A 17,536-nucleotide genomic window follows, 5' to 3' on the forward strand; every position below is an offset into this window, starting at 1 on the left:
CTGTGGGGGAGGATCATCAGCGCTGCCGCGGCTGAGCGGCAATTCCAGCTGTAGGCCATCGTCTGAAGTGTCGCCGTCGCTGGGCTGCAGGTTTGAGTCGCCGTCCTGGTGCTCGAGGCTGTCGTGGTCGCTCTGTACCTCCCAGTCGCCGACGACATCGTCGTCTATCATCGCTGCTCGCAAGTCTGGAAATGGGAGAAACCTTTGTGGGTCTTATACTGCAGCCATATGCTGATTTGAACTGATCATGAATGGCTCTGGTATAGGTCCACTACGACCTGTAATTGACTGCAACGCCCTCAACCTAGCCTCCTCGGCGACCTCTGTCCAATCAGAGTGCACGTTGAACCGCGTTACAGGTCTCTGAGGACCTTTATGCAACTCAGTAGCTAAAGGGTTAATAATAATGTGAAAGCTTTAAAATATGACTATTGTGGCTTACACCCCTGCACCCCACACTGCCTCCGGGAAAAAGTGTCATCTTCCTTTGTATTTGCGCGCGTAGTGTGCGACCTTCAGATATTCTGCAAACTTTCCAACAATATATGTAGCGTACATAAAAATGGGAAAAGCTATTGTGTTTAAGGTAGCGCGGATGCACGTGACTAAGCAAGAGCACGAAGCCCGAAGGAACATCGACCCACCCTATGTAGACGATGGGAAAGAAGAGCAACACGAAGCACGAAAGATAGAAGCCTTAGGCGATGCAAAATACGAAGTGTTTTACGTAGCGTGAAATATGGAAGTGCACGCAGCCATGAACAGGACAGAACGACAAGAATATGACGGGAGCGTACGGGCCACAGAAGGGAACTAAATCCATAGACACCTCAGCATGCTGAAAAGCACGGGCTACGAAAGAGCACGCACGCTCGAAGCCACGGTAGAACACGTAGCGGTAAGAGTGCACTAACAGCAATTCTCCGATAGCACCACGGTAGAGCACGGAGTACGGTCGACGGACCAGGCATAAAGCCGCGGGAGACCATAAACGGGAAATCACCGAGTATTGGAGCACGATACCAGGGTGAAAACGGATCTCACTGGGGAGCGCGATACTACTGTAGATAACGAGAGCTTGGAGGACAGACCAGCCGCGACACCAAGCGATTGCACGATAGCATGAACGATGGGACAGCCACTAAAACATGGAAGAGCAAGCAGCCACGGGAAATCACCGAGCCACTGAGCACGATAGCACAGTAGAGCATGAGATCGCCGGACCACTGAAGACGATACTTCATTAAAACACGTTTACCCGGACGGCCGACCAGCCACAAAATCGCGGGGAAACGCTTCTGGAGACCAAGATTGCACACCGCGGACACGGAACCATCGTAGAGCGCGATAACATTGGCAAAACATATATACTATGCAATCACGATAGCATAAACAGCATAACCACATTGTGATTGCACGATAGCGCGACAACGCGGTAGATGGAGCCACCACAGGGGTGCGCGGCACACAGGTGACAGAAAAGCTCGGAAGATCACTCATTGGCGAGGGTTCCAGAAATGGAACGCTATCGACCATGAATGATTATGGATACAAAGCCTGTGGAATCCACGTAAACCCTTGAGAACACGGAATATCTAGCAGCCACGAAAGAGGGTCGTACTACGGGAGCGCTTGAGACCAAAGGAGCTAGCACACAGCCACTAAGCACTGTGAGAGAATGAGTCCACAAATCCAGGACAATCACTAAGCAGCGTGGGCCACGGGTGAGCAGGGATCCACGAGGCCAGGAAGATCACGGAAGAGCGCCGGCCACTGTAGAACATGACATCCAACCTGTAGTACGGGGTAACGGAAGCGTACCAAACAACGATATTATACGGGTCCATATGAGACTACGGAATGGTAAGGGGTTAAGTACACGAAGCCACGGCGTACTGGGGTGAGCGACGCTTACAACGCACGCGACACCAAGAAGCACTTCCATTTGCGGCCACCTTATCTCCAACAAACCATGCCACTCCGCCGCGTAGCGGCGGCGAACGGCTAGTCTTAAACATCTACTGCAGCAACCTGTCTGTCCGTCACACTAAATTGTCGTGCCTGTCACGCTTTTCCGGACAAATCATTGGATAAAATAATTTAAATATTTCTACTGGCTGCCGAGCGCAGCGAAGGTGGCTTCAATTGGTTAAAACTAGAATGTGTAGTTGACATCAATAAATGCATGTGTTTTCCAGCTAACATATGGGGATTTGCACAAAGCTAATACATTATCCGAAGGCGGCATCGTTTTAATATTTTATACTTTTTCATAATTTGAGTACTAAAGGGAGGGCAGGGTGCTTAGCGTACACGTAAGCATGCGTGTTTCCGAGGACATGGTTTAAGTATACTAAATACTCTGTACTCAGTAGGATCTGCGAGTTACACTGACTAAAATGATAATTTCAATTTTTTTATTGTAAAGATATTAGCATTATTAATAATAAGTTATCTGAGTGGGTTTCTGGTATTGCTAAATCGTACATGTTACATGTACAGCAGTACTGTAGCCGGTCGTGTGGGCTTGCCGTAAGAACAAAGCTGTGCTTATAAACGTTGTCACTAGATCCACAAAGATAGATAGTTTAGATTGACGTGGAAAAGAAGTAATATGTGCTGATGCCAACTACTACTGTATTGTTTCCTAAGCGTTTATTTAGACAAACAAAAATCTGTTCGAATATTCTCTAATAGGCAAACGCGTTGCCGAACACAGCGTAAAAAAAGGTTTTACCTGTCAGCCGTTAAGAATATCACACACCACACGTAGAGGTGGAAATTTATGGTTTTATTTATAAGTTAGGGCCCGCCAAAGAAAACGTCTAAATCCCACTTCAAAGGCCTCAAACTCACGTCTTAAACCACCTCGGGGAAATCCTCGCTTTTAGATATCCATAAAAAAAATAACGCCCTTCCAAAAAAGGCGTCGTGCGACGCATCGTTATATCCAAAGGCTACAGTACTGTATAACCATAACAGGCACAGATGTGTCTAATGACTAATTCTGAATCAGCACAAAATGAACACACTTCAATGCATAAGAAAATGCTACAGCCTGAATATTTTTATTAAATATTCAAACTGTTACACTTTTAATTTTCTTTCAAAGTAGCGAGTTTGGTATGCGAAGTGGTTAATAGTCAGTTTATTACAAGCTTAACCAGGCAGTACAAGCGAGTATTTGATGCAAGCTGGACAGATATTCTTTGCATTGTTGCAATCTAGGTTTCAGAAACGGCCCGTGAAATCGATCACGACGCTAAACTAAATATATTATTTAGCGTTTTTAGACTGAAGTGCAGGTGCTTCTGGGTGGAAGATTAAGGTACAGTGATCGCCAACAACAACAAAGAGACTTTGCCAAGATCACTAGCGTAATCGTTTATGAGCATGGTAAGTATGATGCTAGGGTCTCAGTCTTTTGTACCGGTAGAAATATTTACACGGCTTACTGGGAGCTCAGCAATTTGTAGCAAAAGAAACGCAGATTTATGAAATTAAAGAAGTCGATTTAGGCACATGGGGGACTCAGAGGATTTGGACTAATTATCCCGCCAAAGCGAAGCGAAGGCGGGAAGGCAAAAATCTAGAGTAAAACCTAAATTACCGCCGCGTAGCGGCGGCGCTCGGCTTAATAAAGAGAGGGTACAAGAAGTGCTGAAAAATGGTCACAAGAGCTCTTTACAAGAACATTTGTAATGTCCGTAGGCCGAATGTGTAGCTGATGTCGTACAATAACAAAACAAACGAGATCATTGAAGTTTTTGTTTCCCACCCTCACCCATTTCATACAGCATGCGTGTCAACAGGTTTTTCCCACGCCGGTTGCACGTCGGGTTCATCATTTTCCAATCTGAAAAAGGTACTTGCACAAAGGATCCACTTGCGTCAAAACCATGCTGTCCCTCGCACGCCGTCTCCGCGTTCCCTCCACTAACATTCGCTCTGTGCAGCATCTCTTGACAGCAAACATGTCCTCCTCACTCTCGCAGCGCTTCGAACGCAGTCTGGCGCTCGGCAAAGCGCTGCCTCCGCTGTCGGACAACGCGGCCAAACTCGAGATGTATGCGCTCTTCAAACAGGCCAATCTGGGCAAGAACACGACCTCAAAGCCGGGTATGCTGGACTTTGTGGGTCGAGCCAAGTGGGACGCATGGACCAAGCTAGGCGATATGACCCAGGAAGACGCCAAGCTGAAATACATCGCCATTATAGACGACCTGGCCGCCAAAACGGGTGCAAAAGGACAAGAAGAGGAAGATGCAGCGGCAGCAACTTCTTCTGCCGGGTCGGAGGATCTCCTTGTCCAAATTTTGTACGTTTTCAATCGAATTTATAGAAGTTCGAGGCAATTTAAGGCACGCAGAGGAGAATCATTGAGTTGCTGTGGGATGTTTTGATTGTAGGGACGCCGGGCTATTGACGATCCAGTTGAATCGCCCCAAAAAGTTCAATGCCATCGATATCGCCATGTACGAGGGTTTGACCAAGGCACTGGACAGCTCCAAGACGCAAGATAAAGTCAAGGCTGTGCTACTTAAGAGTACTGGCGAGTATTTCTCCAGTGGCAATGATCTGAGTATGTTCACGTCCAATCCGGATGGACTTTCGCTCGAAGCGATGGCAGATAAGGGCGCTGTGCTACTAGAAAACGTAGTCAACACCTTCATTACGTACCCTAAGCCGATCATCGTAGCCGTTCAAGGGCCAGCGGTGGGCATCGCGACCACCATCTTGGGACTCTGCGACCTCGTGTACGTGAAGGAGACAGCGACGTTCCACACGCCATTCACGTCACTAGGTCAGTCGCCTGAAGCTTGCTCCTCGCTCCTTTTCCCGCGTATTATGGGACCGGCACGAGCGAATGCCATGCTGTTGCTTAAGGAGAAAATGAGTGCCCAGGACGCTGTGGATACGGGTCTGGCCACTGCAATGTTTGGAGCCGCGGAATTTGACAGCCAAGTACAGGCGAAAGTGGACCTGCTGCTGTCGCGCTATCCACAGGCGATACAGCGCTCCAAGGCGCTAATTCGCTCACCGGCAACAGTGAAGGAACTGCAAGAGATCAACCACCTCGAGTGCCAAACTCTCAAGGAAATGTGGCTGGGACCTGAGTGCATGGATGCTATTTTGAAGTTCCAGTCTCGTAAGCAATAGGTTTGCTGATAAAAAAACATGTTTTTTTAGTTTTTAAACATTTGATACATGTAAATGTTCAATTGCTGAAAACAGCAAATCTTGCTGCTGCACAATTGACCAAAAGTTACCAAACTGTGGGCTGTAGGTACAAACAGTAATATTTTTAGGCCATCTGCAAATTTGCTTTTTGTGAAGGAAGCAACAATGGCGGATAATGCGTTTGTGTGGGGAGCAAATGTGGAGCAGCAAGCCACGAAGGGGATCAGGATGCCAATTGCAATCGACCTCGTCACGGCGACTGCGTCTGGAGCACGACAAGTGGCACAAAAAGAGGAGGAGGCTCGAGATACGAGTAACGCTCAAACATAAAAATTATTTCGCGCTCGGCGATGGTATTAATAGTCGTCTCCGTTGCCCAGGTTGCACCAAGCGAGTCGTGACAAAAGGAAAATGTTCCGAGCATGAAGACAGTGTTGGTAAACATCAGTACTCAAAAGGAGTCTGTGCGACGAGAACTCAAGTGAATGCTGGCAAGAGGCTTTCTCATTCGGACTGCACTAATCGGGCCCGACCACAAGGGAAACGCTATGCACCCGGAGGAAGACCCCAGTGTACTCGAGAGGGTTGTACAAACTACCCCGCAGCAAAAAGACTGTGTCATGCTCACGGTGGGGGCAACCAATGCTCTTACGAGGAGTGTGTGAAGAGAGCTCAAGTGAATGGCAAGTGCGCAGCGCACGGAGGATTTAGAACATGCTTGATTCCAGGCTGCCGCTACCGAGTCGTTTCAAAAGGAAAGTGCTTTGCACATGGCGGAGGGCTACGATGCTCCGAGGAGGGATGCACGAAGAGAGCCCAAGTCAGAGGCAAGTGTACTGCACACGGTGAAGCCAAGCTCTGCTCACGTGAAGGATGCAACAAGAGCGTTCATGCAAAGGGCAAGTGCTTGGCGCATGGAGCTGAGGCTTAAAGCGAACAGTAGGAAGAGAACGACCATCTTCACGCCAAGATCTGCTCGCTTTTTCGTGTTAGTAGTAGTAAGAAGTAGTACTTCGAAGTACTTCTAGAACGTAGAAGTACTATTTTTAAAACCAAGTCACCGCACAAAAAGAGACCGTAAGAAGTTCATTAAATGAGCAATTTTATCAGTGTTTCTATTATGCAAAAAGTGCCTTTTTTTCTTAAAACCAGGACGACAAGCGCTTGGGTGGTGGGTTGTCAGTTCGTGGGCGCGTCTCATTTGGTTTCTTTTCTTCTCGTTTTTCTTCCTTTGGCACCTCAACAACTGGAGCTGGTGGCGCAGGTTGAGCTCCGGGATGAACATGGCCGGGAACTTTGTACTTGCACAATGCACACTCAATAACTGGCGTCGGCGGTGGAGGCAGAGGCGGCTCCGCATTTGGATGGACATGACCGGAGACTTTGTACTTACACAACACGCACTCCACTACGACGACCGTTTCGGACACAACCACTTCTTCGCTTACAGGAGGAGGAGCAGATGCGTCCATAGCGTTGGTACTATTCTCTTCAGGCTCCTCCGTGAGTGACGCTAGCTTCGGTACTGCTGATCGTCGCTGCAACGTTTTATTGCGTCGTGGACGTCTCGACGTCGCACCTTCACCTGCTGTATCCAGGGCAGTTTCCTTTCCAAGAGCAGCTGCAGCTACTCGAGCGTGCTGCACATGCTCTCGATCCCGATCGTCCATTCCCTCTTTAATCTCGTTAATATCGTCCAGTACAGCGACCGTCACACGCCGAGAGATGCCGTAGTTCCGACGCTCCCGTGTCGGCTTGTTGTCCTCACTATCAACGTCCATACTCGTGGCATCGTCCAGACTCTTCTCTTCCTCACCTTCACCACCAGCCTCAGCCTTATAATTCTCCGAATTACTACGATATCCTTGCGAGAAGAGATACCGTAGAGCACGTTTCTGCACGTTCGTCACAGGACGCAACTTTAACGTGCTCTCGAACAACAAACCCGACGTCGTGCCGTCCACACGGAACTCGCGTAATTTGCCCTTCGTATGAACCTCACACGTCTCCACCTCCACCAGTTTCTTCTCAATAAAAGGAGGCTTGTGCGAGCATAACCGCAGCCACTCGTGCAGCATCAAATCGTAGTCCCGTGGCTCCGCTTCGGTCGGGAAACCGGCGTCCATGTCGACATCCTCGTCTTCCGTAGTGGATAAACTACTGATACTACTCACATCATTAGTACTGAGACTACGATGTATGCCCCCGCCAGTCGACGATGGCGTCGCTAATGGCAACGTCCGTGTCGGCCAACCTCGCTTGGGTGGACCTGTTAGTTCAAAGACGAAGGGAGCGTTAACAGGCTCGTAGTTGTGGGTACATATGGAGGCGTTAAAGTACGTGATGGCTCCATCTGGGCTGGCACTGCGGCCGTAGCCTTCATGTACGTGACCGAAGACGTGCAGTTTGGGTCGCACTCGACTCTCCACTTCTCGTAGGAGATCAGCGCATCCCACACGTTGATAGCCGACGAGATCTCCATGTCCCATGGGTGGCGTGTGTGTGATGAGCACGTCTGTGTCGGTAGGAATGTACCTCCATTTCTTAAGTAAAGCGCCACCTCGTGGTAGATTAAAGGCCCAATTGCAGAACTCTGGTTGCCATGGGGTCCCGTAGAAGACGAACCCTTCGATAAGAACAGCTTGGTCTTCGAGGTACAGTGCGTTGGTGAGTAGTGCACGCACCTCTTCCGGATCATACTTTTGTCTGTGGCCGTATTGGTGCCAATACTCGGGGTAGAAGGCGCGATCGAAGGACGACTCGTGGTTTCCCGCAATGACCAGTTTGTAGCGGTGAGGTAAGCGGCCTAAGAACTCGTTAAAGGCCACCACTTCGCTGCGCTCGCCCGTGTCAGTGAAGTCGCCTGCATGGACGAACACGTCGCCATCCGGGATGGCTACTGCGTCCTCATGTAGCCCGTGTGTGTCTGAGACGCACACTACCCGCATAGTAGTCGAGAAATGTGACACGAAAAGCGAGTTGCATTTCAAACACCTCTCATAATTAGTATAAAATTCAGCGAGATATAACCTTTTTGTCCTCTCCAACCAAAAAAGCTCAATTGCCTTTGATAATTATCCATGGCGGAAGAGCTGTCCGAGGAGCGCAAGTTGATCCTTCAGAAGCGGCGCGAGCTGCGTAAGGCCAAGAAGGCCAAGGCCAAGCAGTTCAAAGAGCAGAAGCAACAAGCTCGTCGTGAGAAAAAGGCCGAGATCGTGGCCAAAATCCGCGCCAAACGCGAGGAGGCACAGAACAACGGCAACAGCGGCGAGGAAGGATGCTGGCTTTGTGGCGAGACGTCGCACCGCAAGCAGGATTGCCCCAATCGAGCGGCTGGAGACTTGAACAAAACTTGTTTCCAGTGCCGTCGTCGCGGCCACACATCGCACAATTGTCCGCAGAATGGCAAGGGCGGCTTCGGCGGTCAACACCAGCAACAAGCCGCAGTTTGCTTTAACTGCGGCGCGGACGACCACGCACTGCGCGACTGTCGTAAACCCATGGAGAACGGCGGGGCCACGTATGCCACGTGCTTCGTATGCGGCCAGCAAGGACATCTCAGCAGCAAGTGTCCGCAGAACAAGATGGGTGTATACCCCAAGGGCGGATGTTGCAAGGTCTGCAAGAGCGTAGAACACCTGGCACGCGACTGCCCGGTCGGCAACATTTCAGCAGACGGTAGTAGTGGCGAGAAGAAGAACAAGAAGATGACGTTCGCGGACGATGACGAGGACTACGTCGACACTGGCGACAAGACAGGAGACGCGCTCGACTCGTTCCAGCTCGGCCTGGAAGGCGAAGACGACGACAGCGAGGACAAACCTAAGAAAAGTAGCAGATCGCACCCCAAGCGGGTGAAATTCTAGACACTTTTACCTTTCATGAATAAACACGCATGGCTTCTCTAAAGCACTCACTCGGTCTTCGTGGCGCTCTGACTCTTGAGGTCCTCGGGGTTGATGTTGTTCTTGCGCAGCAACTCGTTGAACTCCTCGTCGTACTTGTCTGTCTCGGGGTCGGCCACACGTGGACCGTGGTTCGGGTACTTGTCCTTGTAGCGCTTGAGCATACTGGAGTGCAACTCGTTCCAGCTCACGTTGTCGTCCGCGTCCTCTTTGTCTTTCTTGTCACGCAGCTCCTGCTCCACTTTACGCAGCCCGTCGAACAGCTCCTTTGTCGGGTTCGGCTTCTTCTTTTTTAGTTTCTTGGCTCCCATCGGCACGAGACGGTCGCCGTCCGTCACAAGCTCCTCGATCTCTTCTTCGTCGCTACTTTCTTCGTCTTCTGAGCTCTCCACAGTCAGCTCTGGCGAGAGCGTGGGCCGGTGCTGCTGCTGTGTCTCTTGCTCTTGCGCCGCCGCCTCGCTGTCCAGCTGCCGGTTAAACCATCGAGCTCCCAGGAACAGCACCAATAGCGCCACGTAGTACTTGAGCACGGGCGTCAATATGTTCACAAAATCCCACAGTGAACGCGGCGCCCGCGGTAGCTCCAGGCGGTCTACAGACTCGTACTCGTCATACTCGTCCATTGTTGTTTTGTATCATTCCTACGTGGCACCGAAATGTAGCCATTTCAGTGGAGTTGCTTGGATGTTGCCTGGAAGTTGCGCAAAGCAGACTTTCAATAGTTTCCACCGGACACCTGATGGGCAACCAGGCATCGGTTCTATTATCGGAGGAGGCCTCAGAGCTACCAGCGATGCACGGAAGCCAGAACGCGCGTGTGCTGAGCTTGCCGCCAGAGCTGAGCGCCGTCGAATCAAGCAGCTCCGAGCCTCAGGTGCCCACTAGAGCTCATGAGCTTCTTAGCTCCACGGATGCGTCTGCTCCTGCTGCGAGTCCCGCGGCGCCGCGCCGTCGTGTTGAAGACTTTTACGACGTGCAAACGGAATTGCTAGGACGGTGCGCTGTGTTTTGCCGTATTGCGCGGCAATTTCGGAGCTCTGGAAGCTGAGAAGTGCTAACTCTTGACTGATTTCAATGACAGAGGACACTACGCGACGGTGTGTCGTGGCCGCTGCCGTCGCACAGACCGCGCCGTCGCCATTAAGAAGGTCAAACGCTTCATGACCGACCCAAAGCGTCTACGCTCTGAGATCACGGCGTTGCGCCGCGTCAAGCAACATCCGAACATCGTAGAACTCATCGACGTGTTCGAGACGACGCGCGAGGTGCACCTCGTACTGGAGCTCTGCACAGGCGGCGAGCTGTTCGAAAGATTAGCCGAGAAAGGCGCGTACTCAGAGGCGGACTGTGTGCGCCACGTGCGGGACATGGCAAGTGCCGTGCAGTATCTCCACGAGTAGGTGACGAGATGTCCTAGGGCCGGGTCTTAAGTTGCTGATGTTGCTATTTCATAAATTTGGCAGATGTGGCATCGTGCATCGCGACCTGAAACCAGAGAATATCCTGCTGTCCACCTCCAACGAGCATGATGCAGTTGTGAAGGTCGCGGACTTTGGACTCGCCAAGATCTTTGCAGGGACCAATTTGAAGACCAAATGCGGCACGTGGGGGTATTCTGCTCCCGAGATGATCTCTGGCTCCGGATCGGCCTTTGGATACGATGACAAGGTGGACTCGTGGAGTCTGGGGACGGTTCTGTACATTTTACTCTGTGGCTATCACCCGTTCGACCCGGAAGGCGAGCGGTCGGACAACGAGATGATTGCGAGCATCAAATCCTGCAGCTTCGAGTTCGACGACGACGGCTGGGGAACTATCAGCGACGAAGCCAAGGATCTCGTCCGACATTTGTTAGTATTGGACCCGGACGACCGCTTCAGCATGACACAAGTGCTGGAACATCCGTGGATCGTCGGCTCTTCGTCGGCGGCAGCTCTTCAGGCTTCGGGACATCCACTCTCGCCTACCATTCACCAGGAGCTGGCCAAGTATCGAGAACACACTAAACAGAAGGTACGTTATTCATGATGCTAACTTTTTTTTAGAGATGTCTAAAGTGTCTTGAGATTTTACGTTTTGGTCTGGGCGGGCCTTGCATTAGTCGGGTTTTGGGCCCTACGACGATCGCGATGACGACGAGAGCCAGCGCAAGTAAACCTGTCCATTGGATCTGTATTGCACGAGCATTGTACACTTCTGTTCCAAGTATTCCTCCAAGCACTAGCACCGCCATAAACGTGTAAACATGTTGATTGAATTATTTACTCTTCTACTACGTAGAAAATGTTATGGAGAAGACTTTTCAATCAAAAAAATGTGAATATTATTAAAGAGCTAGTTGCGCTGGCCGAGATGGTCACCTGCCACGGTCTCATCCGTGTTCTCTGCAATGACCTTGAGTGCCATTATGTCGTCGTTGACGTTGCAGATGGTCGACAGGCGGTCCGCGAAGAAATCCATGGCGACGTACAGAGCCCACGTCGACGGCAGTGTGCTGACTCCGAAGACGGTCCGGTACATGGTGGACATGAGCACCATTCCACCGTTCGGAACAGGCGGCGTACCGGCACATGCGACGATCGTGAGGAAGAAAATGGCTACAAGACGTAGGAACGTGAGTTCGTCGCCGTTGCCGGACGACTCGGCCAAGAAGATGATACCGATAGGATAGTACCACCCAGACCCAGACATGTTTGTGACGACGCCGATAGAGACGACGAACGTGGCGATCGACTGGGAGCACACACGCGCCTTTTGGACGCAGCTGAGTGTCACGGGAGCCGTGGCCAACGACGACGAAGAGCCGAATGCAAACAGATACGACCGGATCATGTGGTGCATGTGCGCGTACGGGTTGCAACGTGCGAGCAGGAAGATGACGAATGGGTACACGACCAAGATCTGCAATACGGTGGCAGAGATGCACGCCACTAGGAACATGTAGACTTTGGGGAGTTGGCTCACAGCGTCTTGGTTGGACGCAAAAGCACCGGCGATGGTGGATACGACGGCTACGGGTGTGATCCAGATAACCCACTCCATGGCCAGGAAGAACGTGTTACGTAGCTGCAGAAGCACCAGGTACAGATAGTTCACGTGTCGGGTCTTGGAGAAGTAGCTGCGGCCTGCAATCGAGCCTAGTACCATGGCAAAGGTGATGATCGCCAGTAGATCTCCGTCAGCTAGAGAGGAGAAGATGTTGTCCGGTACCACGGAATGCAGCGTCGAGATGAGCTGCTTGCTCAGCGTTAGATCGGTGATGACTGCGTCGCTGTTCGTCTCAAAGACTTCGTTCACGTCGTCAAGAACGAAGGCGTTTTCTAGTGACAATTCGGAGGCGTTCGAAGAGCACGTGATGCTGCTGTTGCTTAACATCTCTAGCATTAAGCCGTTCGGACACGTCAGCCCCACAGCATTAGCGTCTGGACTAGCATATTTGGTTTTCAGTCGAAAAAGCGGACGAAAGACGAAGGCTACGCTGATACCCAAAGCCGTCGAGACGACCCACCCGGTCGCAAAGATCTTGAGCGTCTGTAGGCCGACGATCGAAACTTTGCCCACAAATACAATATCACCCACAGCTACGGCTACCGAGCAGAATACGTAGGGCACCACAAGAGCATTAACCGCGCGAAGGAACAGATCACCCGGTAGAGAGATCCACTGCGCCGCGATGTCTGACACGCCGACGTGGGCGAACACGACACCCAACGCGATACCGACAACGGCACCGATGATCATGTACCTGACCGACAGTTTAAGGTTGGTGCCGTTGCCTCGAAAGCCCTTGGTCGGGTCCGGTCGAGTGTCCTCCGGTGGCGGGTCTGTACTCGAGATGAACGGCATCGCCGTGGGTTCCACATTGGCGTAGTCTGTTGGAGCCGACAGGGAGTTGGACAAGGAGTTGTCCGGTGCGTTTTCCTTCATGAACCTCGCGACAGGGTTCGGATTCTGGCGGTTGGTGGTGAAGTTGGTCCGGATGCCATCGCCCAGTTCGTGGGACTTCTGGGTGTTCGTGGTGGTGACGGATGTAGTAGGACGCCGCCCCGTCGTAAAGTCAGTGCGTAGATAGGTGGTCGTGGGCGGTGGTGGCGCTTGGGGTGCAACGTGCTGTGGAATGGGAAGCATGGGCGGCGTCGTGGGCACGAACAGCGCGTCGTTGCCGGTTGAACCGGTGCGCGCTGGCTGCTCGTCATCATCGATCGGCGGCTGTTCTCGTTGGCTTTGGCCGTCGCGAATGATGCGCTGCTGTTCCTCATCCAGCAGCACGATGGGCGCGGGTGGCCGCACACCAACCGCGTTGGCGAAGACGTCCATGCGTATTGATCTAGCTACAGTTGTAGAGTTTAAGGCTTCCTCAGAACGGTTTCCGATATTTTCATCACTGCCGGCTGTGAATCGCAACTTCGCTCTATTCCGAGGTCTCGCGAAAACGAGTCGGGATTAGCACGAGAAAGAAGACACGAGATTGGCCAAGAGCGAGAGAGTCGGTAAATCCATGTACACTTTCGTCCGCGGCGGACCATCGCGCTGACGAAGGTGGAAAACTTGTTCACCGTGAAGGACCTTTACTTCACTGAAGGTGGCAAGTTGGCACAGGTCTACATGGACCGCATCGGCTAGTGTGAACCATGTTTGAGTGGGTAGCGGTTGGAGACACTCCTTTCTCCATGTTCTTTAAATTTGAGCTTCCATTAAACACGTAGTGCACGCGAAAGAGAGCAAAAGGATAATGGCGTGAGTTGTATTGCTTCAACGAACGGTAGCCGATAGACATTCGGATATAGATAGTGGCCGATTCTTCAAGCTCAGTGTTAAGCCTACCATGCGCCACAGATGACGACAGGCCCACCTCGGACTGGTGTAGTGCTAACGCGCTATCCTCACTTGACGTTAAAGAGTGCGGACACTCGTTTGTCAGATGCGTGCAAGTAATCGCATCTGGCGAGTGGTGGGTGGATATTCGTCGTCCAGCTGGCTCATGTCAGCGTCAAAGGAGCGTCAAAGACCACAAACGCTTCGTTCCGCATCGAACCATCCAATTTCACAGTGATGGTGATGACTCGAACTCGACACTTCCGACCCCAATCGTGTTAGCACCGCCACATTGCAATTTCGTGCCAAGCCAGTTAGTCAATTTGTTCTCTTTACGCGGCAATGGGCCTCGACATCAAGACTGTGATCCAAGAGAAGACGCGCTGGGTAGCGTCCAAGCTCTCGCTGCGCAAGCTGCGCTCCACCAAGCGCTCCCGCAAGGCCATGGAGACCACGGAACTACAGCCCGTCGCGCTCGCCGGTGCCAGTAGAGGCTTCACGGGCTCTTCGACGCAATGCAACCATTTCTCACGGACACCGTCAGGGGCGCAAGAACAGTGGACAGACAGTTCAAAAGGAGGCAGAGCACTCTCCGATGGATGGAAGGTCTGTCGAATGTGCCAACGCAAGTTCTCGCCGTTGAGTATGAGTCGGCAGTATGCTGACTTCTGCTCGCTAGACTGCAAGTCCGCCTTTATGCTTGGCCACGGTAGTGCGTAGAAAGTCATACCCGGAACCCACGAGACAACGGGCGTCGAAGAGAAGACGCCGCTACATGTAGCAGCAGCGTACCAATAACAGTGATGCTTTTCAGTTCGCCTAGTGAATGATAGAGGATCTCCATGTACACTTCAGCCGCGTCCATAGTTTACCAACTTAGTTTTAGTGATCCTTACAAAACTCAAGCTAACTTTCACATTTTGCACGATGCCAGAGCCTTACGACGACGAGGCCACTGGTGCTCGGTTCGAGCGTCTGGCGCCCGAGTACGAGGCCGCATTCGCACGTTTCCTGCGTCGCAACTACCGCTCCGACCTGCAGCAGCTGCACCGCCGTCTACGTCACATCTCGACGCCCTTCGCGGGCTTCAGTGAGACCCCGAAGCAGAGTCTCTTGGCCTACAGCCAGCGCGTGTGTGCACAGAGACTGCTGGACTTCAACGCGCAGCTAGGAACGCTACTATTCCGCCACCCTGAACAGCTTCTCCCTCTTTTCCATTGCGCTCTGGCCAAAGAAGTGAGCTGCAACGCCGGCGAGCCTCTGGAAGGCGGCGGACTGCCGTCCATCCCCCTCAAAGCGCGTCGGAAACTCAAGGTGCGCGTCGAGAACCTGCCGCCAGTGCCGCCACTGCGTAAACCAGCGATCAGTGCGATCCGATCCAATGACGTCAAGCAGTTAATCCAAATAGCGGGCACTGTAGTGCGCACGGGGATGGTGCGTGTACAGTTGATCGAACCCGTAAGCCAGTAGCTGAGTCTGTTGTGCAGATCAAGATGCAGGAGATAGAGAGGGAGTATCAGTGCTGCAACGCACGCTGTGGACACCGCTTCCTGGTTAAATCGGACCCGGAACAGGGCAACGTGCTAGAGATCCCGGTACGTGGACAAGAATAACAGGTTATTCTACGCGTATTAACCTGGTTCTTTCGGACACGCAGAAAGTGTGTCCATCGGACAGTACAGGAGACACCAGTAGCGGCGGTAAGAAGCCGTGCAAATCGACGCAGTTTATGCCTGTTGGTGGCGCAGACAGTAGCGTCGTGTCGGACCACCAGGTGATCAAGATTCAAGAACAGGCGTCCAAGTTGGGCGTTGGGTCCATTCCACGCTCGATTTTAGTGGTGCTGGAGGACGATCTGGTGGACTCGGTGAAGGCTGGAGACCGAGTGGTGGTCGTGGGGATCTTGATGCGCACGTGGAAGCCGTGCGTCCGAGGCGTACGCTGCGACCTGGAGACGACGATCAAGGCGAACAGTATCCGGATCAAGAACGCCACGACGTCTCAAGTTTTGGTCACGGAGGAGCTACGCGCAGAGTTCGCGCAGTTCTGGTCGAAGCACAAGCGACATCCGGTCCGAGGTCGCAACGAGATTGTGGCGAGTATCTGCCCCAAAGTGTATGGCTTGTTCATCGTCAAGCTGGCCGTCGCACTCACAGTCATCGGTGGCGTGTCGTATGTGGATGAGACGGGCATGAAGACGCGAGGGGAGCCGCATATGCTCCTTATCGGCGATCCAGGCACGGGGAAGTCGCAGTTCTTGCGCTTTACAGCCGAGTTGAGCCCTCGCTCCGTGCTGACAACAGGGATCGGGACCACGAGTGCCGGTCTCACGTGCACAGCAGTCAAAGACGGCGGCGAGTGGATGCTGGAGGCTGGAGCTCTGGTGCTGGCGGACCGTGGCGTGTGCTGCATCGACGAGTTCAGCAGCATCCGCAGCAACGACCGCACGTCCATCCACGAGGCGATGGAGCAGCAGACGCTCAGTGTAGCCAAGGCCGGACTGGTGTGCAAGCTGAACGCGCGTACGACGATCTTTGCCGTGACGAACCCGAAAGGCCGATACGACCCCACCAGCGACGTGTCCGTGAACACGAGCATCGCCAGCCCGCTACTGAGTCGCTTCGACCTGATCCTCGTGCTGCTGGACCGGATGAACCCACGCTGGGACCAGGTCGTGTCTTCCTTTATCCTCAAACAGGCGGTGGGGACGAGTACTAGCATGAAGGAAGAAGCCGAACGAGACGACAAGGAGACGTCGTTTGAGGACAGCGACCACGTACCTCCTCGAGCAGTGCAGGAAGACTCGACGCTGTGGAGCATCCACAAGTTGCAGGCGTATATCTGCCATGTCAAGGACAAGTACAACCCGCAACTTAGTCGTGGCGCGATGCTCATTCTGCAGCGGTATTACCAGAGACAGCGCGCGTCGGACAGTCGCAGTGCCGCGCGAACAACGATCCGACTGCTCGAGAGTCTCACGCGTCTGGCGCAGGCCCATGCTCGACTCATGTGCCACGCGGAAGTCGCCGTCATGGACGCTGTGGTCGCCGTGTTCGTCATGGAAGTAAGCAAGTCGACGGACAATTGCTCCGACATGTTAGAAGGCGGCGTGGAGTCGGTGCTGCACTCCAACTTCTCCCAGGACCCAGAGGACGAGTACGCGCTGCAAGAGAAGCTCGTTCTTGACTATCTCGTGCTGCAAGAGCTCAGCACAGCAGACGACAGGCCACCAGAGAGCATTTCACAACGAAAACCTGATCCTGTCCACAGTTTTCCGCTGGCGGCGGAGGAGTTCGAAGAAGCTGACGTTCAGGGCGAGTTTGCTGGAGATCTGTACGTTGCTGGGACACTAGAAGAGCAGATTCCGACCAGGAAACGGCCAGCAAGTCAGCAGGAGAGCGGACGACGTCGGCGACGTGCGGATCCGCCATCGCAGCCGTTCACCCCGTCGTCGCTGCCTCAGCGAGAAAAAGACGATCTCGACGTCATGGACGACTACCGTCGAGGCGGACAGCAAAGCCCACACACAGAGGAACAGCCGCGTGTGCCGCCGACACGTCCGCGCTTCGACTTTGGTCGCTGGAGCCAACAGGCCGAAGCCAGTCAATCGATCATCAGCAAGTGGAAAAAGTAGC

General features: G+C 52.7%; 7 protein-coding genes across 7 annotated transcripts; 4 read left to right on the plus strand and 3 right to left on the minus strand.

Annotated features, from left to right (window-relative positions):
* Window positions 1–3,387: 3,387 nt before the first annotated feature.
* On the plus strand, window positions 3,388–5,203 carry PITG_04934 (enoyl-CoA hydratase/isomerase family, putative; the record flags this gene model as incomplete). Its single annotated transcript, XM_002905588.1, has 3 exons — window positions 3,388–3,396; window positions 3,957–4,318; window positions 4,410–5,203. The coding sequence occupies 3 exons, from the start codon at window positions 3,388–3,390 to the stop codon at window positions 5,158–5,160; spliced, it is 1,122 nt and encodes a 373-aa protein (XP_002905634.1).
* Window positions 5,204–6,323: 1,120 nt separating this feature from the next.
* Window positions 6,324–8,129, minus strand: PITG_04935 (calcineurin-like phosphoesterase, putative; the record flags this gene model as incomplete). Its single annotated transcript, XM_002905589.1, has 2 exons — window positions 6,324–6,505; window positions 6,665–8,129. 2 exons carry the CDS (start codon window positions 8,127–8,129, stop codon window positions 6,324–6,326), a joined length of 1,647 nt encoding a protein of 548 aa, XP_002905635.1.
* Window positions 8,130–8,261: 132 nt separating this feature from the next.
* Window positions 8,262–9,093, plus strand: PITG_04936 (uncharacterized protein; the record flags this gene model as incomplete). The annotated part of the gene is made up of 1 exon (XM_002905590.1): window positions 8,262–9,093. One exon carries the CDS (start codon window positions 8,262–8,264, stop codon window positions 9,045–9,047), a length of 786 nt encoding a protein of 261 aa, XP_002905636.1.
* A 1-nt stretch (window position 9,094) lies between these two features.
* PITG_04937 (uncharacterized protein) lies at window positions 9,095–9,709 on the minus strand (the record flags this gene model as incomplete). Its single annotated transcript, XM_002905591.1, has 1 exon — window positions 9,095–9,709. The coding sequence occupies one exon, from the start codon at window positions 9,707–9,709 to the stop codon at window positions 9,095–9,097; it is 615 nt and encodes a 204-aa protein (XP_002905637.1).
* A 153-nt stretch (window positions 9,710–9,862) lies between these two features.
* On the plus strand, window positions 9,863–11,114 carry PITG_04938 (calcium/calmodulin-dependent protein kinase, putative; the record flags this gene model as incomplete). Its single annotated transcript, XM_002905592.1, has 3 exons — window positions 9,863–10,082; window positions 10,168–10,482; window positions 10,550–11,114. The coding sequence occupies 3 exons, from the start codon at window positions 9,880–9,882 to the stop codon at window positions 11,112–11,114; spliced, it is 1,083 nt and encodes a 360-aa protein (XP_002905638.1).
* Window positions 11,115–11,420: 306 nt separating this feature from the next.
* PITG_04939 (dicarboxylate/amino acid:cation (Na or H) symporter (DAACS) family protein) lies at window positions 11,421–13,214 on the minus strand (the record flags this gene model as incomplete). The annotated part of the gene is made up of 1 exon (XM_002905593.1): window positions 11,421–13,214. One exon carries the CDS (start codon window positions 13,212–13,214, stop codon window positions 11,421–11,423), a length of 1,794 nt encoding a protein of 597 aa, XP_002905639.1.
* A 1,029-nt stretch (window positions 13,215–14,243) lies between these two features.
* On the plus strand, window positions 14,244–17,535 carry PITG_04940 (DNA replication licensing factor MCM9; the record flags this gene model as incomplete). The annotated part of the gene is made up of 4 exons (XM_002905594.1): window positions 14,244–14,613; window positions 14,836–15,335; window positions 15,389–15,496; window positions 15,559–17,535. The coding sequence occupies 4 exons, from the start codon at window positions 14,244–14,246 to the stop codon at window positions 17,533–17,535; spliced, it is 2,955 nt and encodes a 984-aa protein (XP_002905640.1).
* Window position 17,536: the final 1 nt, after the last annotated feature.

Source organism: Phytophthora infestans, genomic scaffold, assembly GCF_000142945.1.
Source record: "Phytophthora infestans T30-4 supercont1.6 genomic scaffold, whole genome shotgun sequence".
NCBI classification, from domain to species: domain Eukaryota; phylum Oomycota; class Peronosporomycetes; order Peronosporales; family Peronosporaceae; genus Phytophthora; species Phytophthora infestans.